Source organism: Anneissia japonica, unplaced genomic scaffold (assembly GCF_011630105.1).
Source record: "Anneissia japonica isolate Jap-2015-1 unplaced genomic scaffold, ASM1163010v1 scaffold2025_len4491_cov96, whole genome shotgun sequence".
Taxonomy (NCBI): Eukaryota; Metazoa; Echinodermata; class Crinoidea; order Comatulida; family Comatulidae; genus Anneissia; species Anneissia japonica.
This window is the reverse complement of record NW_022682751.1, coordinates 1-4,488: the sequence shown is the minus strand read 5'-3', so window position 1 is coordinate 4,488 and position 4,488 is coordinate 1. Positions and strand designations below refer to the sequence as shown.

The 4,488-nt window shown below is 36.7% G+C and overlaps 1 protein-coding gene across 1 annotated transcript; it reads left to right on the top strand.

Annotated features, from left to right (window-relative positions):
- Positions 1-624: 624 nt before the first annotated feature.
- Positions 625-1,734, top strand: LOC117108997. The gene has a single exon (XM_033251250.1). The coding sequence runs from the start codon at positions 625-627 to the stop codon at positions 1,732-1,734; it is 1,110 nt and encodes a 369-aa protein (XP_033107141.1).
- The last annotated feature ends 2,754 nt before the right edge of the window (positions 1,735-4,488 follow it).

Below are 4,488 nucleotides of genomic sequence, written 5' to 3'. Positions count from 1 at the left end.
CGATCTAAGCTCAACAGACTTAAGTCCGAATCTGCTCGTGCTAAACCTGTATTTACTGACACTAATACTTCTAAGCTGGTTGTGAGTATTCCATCTGATCCATCACTAACCGAAGATGAACGATCAGTTCTCTCTAAAGGACTATCATTTGTTCCCCAGTGTCCGTTTGTTGATGAATTTCAAGCTAGACGTGATTTGGAACAATTCTACCGTAGACTGCGTCTAAAAGCCCATTTTCACAGACAATCGACTTCTACCTCAACGGATACTGACGAGTTCTCTAAGCTTCAACCACGCCTTTGTTGGGACTCCTCCAGCAGGTAAATTTAGAGCTCTTGACTTTTATATTGATAAATGTCGCCACGACATTTCACAATTGGACCTTAAACGACGTGCCAAAGTGTCTACTCTTTCTACTGGTGAAAGGAAAGCTTTAATCAACATTCGTAATAATCGCAATTGTGTGATTAAACCGGCAGATAAAGGAGGTGCTACTGTGGTCTAGCGCCGTGATTTTTACATCCTAGAAGGACAGCGTCAACTCTCTGATCGTGACACTTATTTGCCACTACCTGATGATCCTACGTCGGATGAACTTAACCTGGTACTAATACTATTCACAATATGATCAAGGATAATGATCTACCGTCTAGCGCTAAGGTTCTCGTCAACAAGGCTCTTACTTGCTCCAAATTCTACATGTTGCCCAAGATTCACAAGGAGAATTCACCTGGTCGCCCTATTGTTTCTACCTGCAATTGCCCTACTGTTGTTATCAGTCAATTTCTGGACTCTATATTCACGCCGATTGTTCAAACATTGCCTACGTATATCAAGGACAGCAGTGAAGCCATCCGTATTTTCAACCAATTTTATTTTACTGGTGATCACAAGTATGTATTTACTATGGACGTTCGCTCTTTATACACATCTATACCTATTGACGACGGTTTAAATGCTCTTAAACATTTCTTAGAGAAAGATAATCCATCTAACTGTTCTACATCTTGCCTCATCCGACTTGCCGAGTTAGTTCTTAAGACTGCATCTTTTTCATTTAATGGCAACTATTACCGACAAATCTCTGGCGTTAGTATGGGAACTCGCATGGGGCCTAGTTTTGCTTGCTTGTTCATGGGCTATTTAGAAGAACAGATATTCGCTCGATACTCTGGAGCTACACCTCATCTTTTTAAAAGGTATATCGACGATGTTGTTGGAGCTACCTCGTGCTCACTTGATGAACTGAATGATTTTATTGATTATGTTTCGAACTTTCATCCAGCCATCAAGTTTACCTATGCTATCTCGTCCACACATGTTACTTTTCTCGACATTGAACTCTCTATTTCTGATAATCGCCTCTCGACCAGTGTGTTCTACAAATCTACTGATGCACATACGTTCCTGAATTATAAATCCTCTCATCCACCATCGTGTAAGGATGCTATTCCTTACTCTCAGCTCCTTCGTCTTAAACGCATATGTACTGATCATGATGATTTTCAACGACGAGCTACTGAAATGATCTCATTTTTCAAGGATAGAGGATATCCTACTCACATAACTGATAATTCTTTAAAACGTATTGCGCACATGACTCAAGATGAAGCTCTACAACCTCGTACGCATGTTGACGCTGATCGAATACCAATCATCCTGACTTACCATCCTACGACTACCAAAATCTTCACCATTTTAAAGAATAAATTTCGATATACTTTTATCAGATGAAACCACCAGTGCGATCTTCCAATCTCCTCCTCTTCGTTCATATAGAAAAGATAGAAGTTTGAGAAATAGTCTCGTCAGCTCATCCCTCAGGTCTACAGATGATCGTTCAGGATCGACTGTTTCATGTCATAGGCCTCGTTGTAATACTTGCGCACACATCTCCACCAATATTCTTAAACGACCATCCGGCACTCATGCTATCAAGGACACTTTCTCATGCACTTCCATCAATCTCATATACGCTATTATCTGTATTAAATGTAATCTTGTATACATCGGCGAAACCAAAAGGAGAATGGCAGATAGTTTTACTGAACATCTTAGATCCATCCGTCTCCGGCAAGCTGGTTTACCTATTGCGTCGCATTTTAGTCATAACCACAGTAAAGAAGATATCAAGATCACTGGTGCTTCTCTCTGTCAATGATCCGACTCTATTAGAAAAAACTTGGAGCAAAAATTGATTTTTAAATTAGGCACTATTGCTCCCTCTGGTCTTAATCTATCTTTCAATGCTTTTAAGATTTAATTTCTATTTGTTTGGATTTGGATTTTGGATCATGTGTTTGATTATTGTTGCTTTTATTTGATCAGCTCTTTTAATTTTTTAAAATTTTATTTACATACTGTTTATTTTTTTCTTTTGGTTTTCATTTTTATATTCATATAGGCCTATATATTATTTCTTCTTATATATAGTTTATATATATGTATATGATTTTTACCGTAGTATATTTTTCCCGCGCTTTTATCTTGACTGCTATCAAGCTTGTAGCTTGGCATACGCCCTTAAGGCTATTGTTCTTTTTTCTGTTACAGCGTTGCTTCACGTCATATGTTGCTTTGTCTTACGTCCGTTATATTTGTATATATTGTTTTTCCTTTTTATATGCTGTACACCTGATGAAGGCCTATGGCCGAAAACGTTTGTGAATCTTCTGTATTAAATTTGGCAAATATATAACATCATGCATTACCTCACTGCAAGATATTTTTTTTTTCAAAACAAGGCATGAACCGCTTCGTATCTTTTGAATTACTTCAAGGTTATTTTCTTCATTTAATAATAATAATAATAATAATGAAAACTTTTAAAGCGCCGGTATCCGTTTAAAGAAAACGCTCATGATGCCCCTCCACAAGAAGTCAAAAATATGACAGACAAAAGGAACAATATTTAGTAAAACAGATAGTCCGTGCCATGGTGCTATGCTCTAGAAAATTACTTTTGAAGATATATTTCTAAAGCAATTGTAATGTCGACACGCACGTTTAGTTATTGTTTGGTTCTCTAAAGCTGTTTTGTACATGATTTGAATGACGTTGTGTAAATATACTTCATCAATACGTTTTAGTTTCACATCGCTGAAAATAGTGCAGATGATTATTCTGTTGGCGTCAATATTTTTGAAAGTTTCAATAACCACAACTAGTCTCTTAACATGTACTCAACCGCAATCTACATCATCTCTGATCCGCTTTACTGCCAGAGGGCAAGAGGATTGTTTTCTATTTTTATACCTCCATGTTTTCCAAATCTTTTCCAACAGCTCATGAAACAGTTTAGTATTCTTTGAAATAATTCAAATCTATTTCCTTCATTTAGGTATACATTTACGTATACCTAAATGAAGGAAATAGCCTTCATTTAGGTATACATTTACGTACCGTACTCGCGCGAATAAGCGCCCGGGCGCTTAAAATATTTTTTTGCACTTTCTGAGGGGCGCTTATTCAAACAGGGCGCTTATTTAAACGAGGCGCTTATGAAAACAGAATGGAAATTGAGGGGCGCTTATGGAAATAGATGAAAATCGAGGGGTTCTTATGGAAAATTTTTAAATTCAAGAGGCACTTTTTGAATGAAAAACGATTATATAAGGACATCACGCATGGTGGTTAGAAAATATAATCGTCCAGAGAAAATGGCTCTTACAAGAATGCGTGAATATTTACATAACAGCAAAATAGCAGATGCTGGTGGTTAGCTTGTTGGCCATCGGACGATTGAGATTAGCAGGATGGCAGGATCATTGTATTTTTTCTTTAAAACTAGATGGGAATGTGCAAGAGAAATATCCTCATTTTGATATTGACTGAAGAAGAATGTGTTTCCACTCTACAGCTCAAATCATACCAACAACCACAGTCCCAGTATTGATTGGATTATTGACTTGCTAAAAAGAAAATCTTATGAGGGGCGCTTATTAAAACGGGGCGCTTATTCGCGCGAGTACGGTATGTGCTTTGTACCACAGTACGAGGCACTACAAATACTTTCGGAACATACATACTTTAAAGTTTGTTCAACTATTTTTTTACACGATTTTGAATGACTTCATAAATACGTTTTAGATTTACTTCACTACAAAGAACCGAAATGTTATCAGTAGGTCTAACCTTTCTACTATTTTATAACTATACCGGTACTGTTTGTTTGTTCTGAAATCACATACATAGCATACGAGTACTAATAAACGTAATATTATCCGATAATTATCATTTATCTAGTTGGGGGCCTGAATTTTGTGTAGGTTATATGGCGGTTTGAAAGTTGGTGAATTTATATACGTTTCTCGTAGAATGGCCTTCAAAAAATTACTACTTTTTGGGGTTTAGAGTTGAAATATTGAACTGAAACTACAAAAATAGTAATATTAAAGGTAATACTTTATATTTATGACATAATCACATTTTGCTCAAATAACATGTTAATTGTCTATTTGGCCCTTTTTCTCGAAACCTGGAAATGCA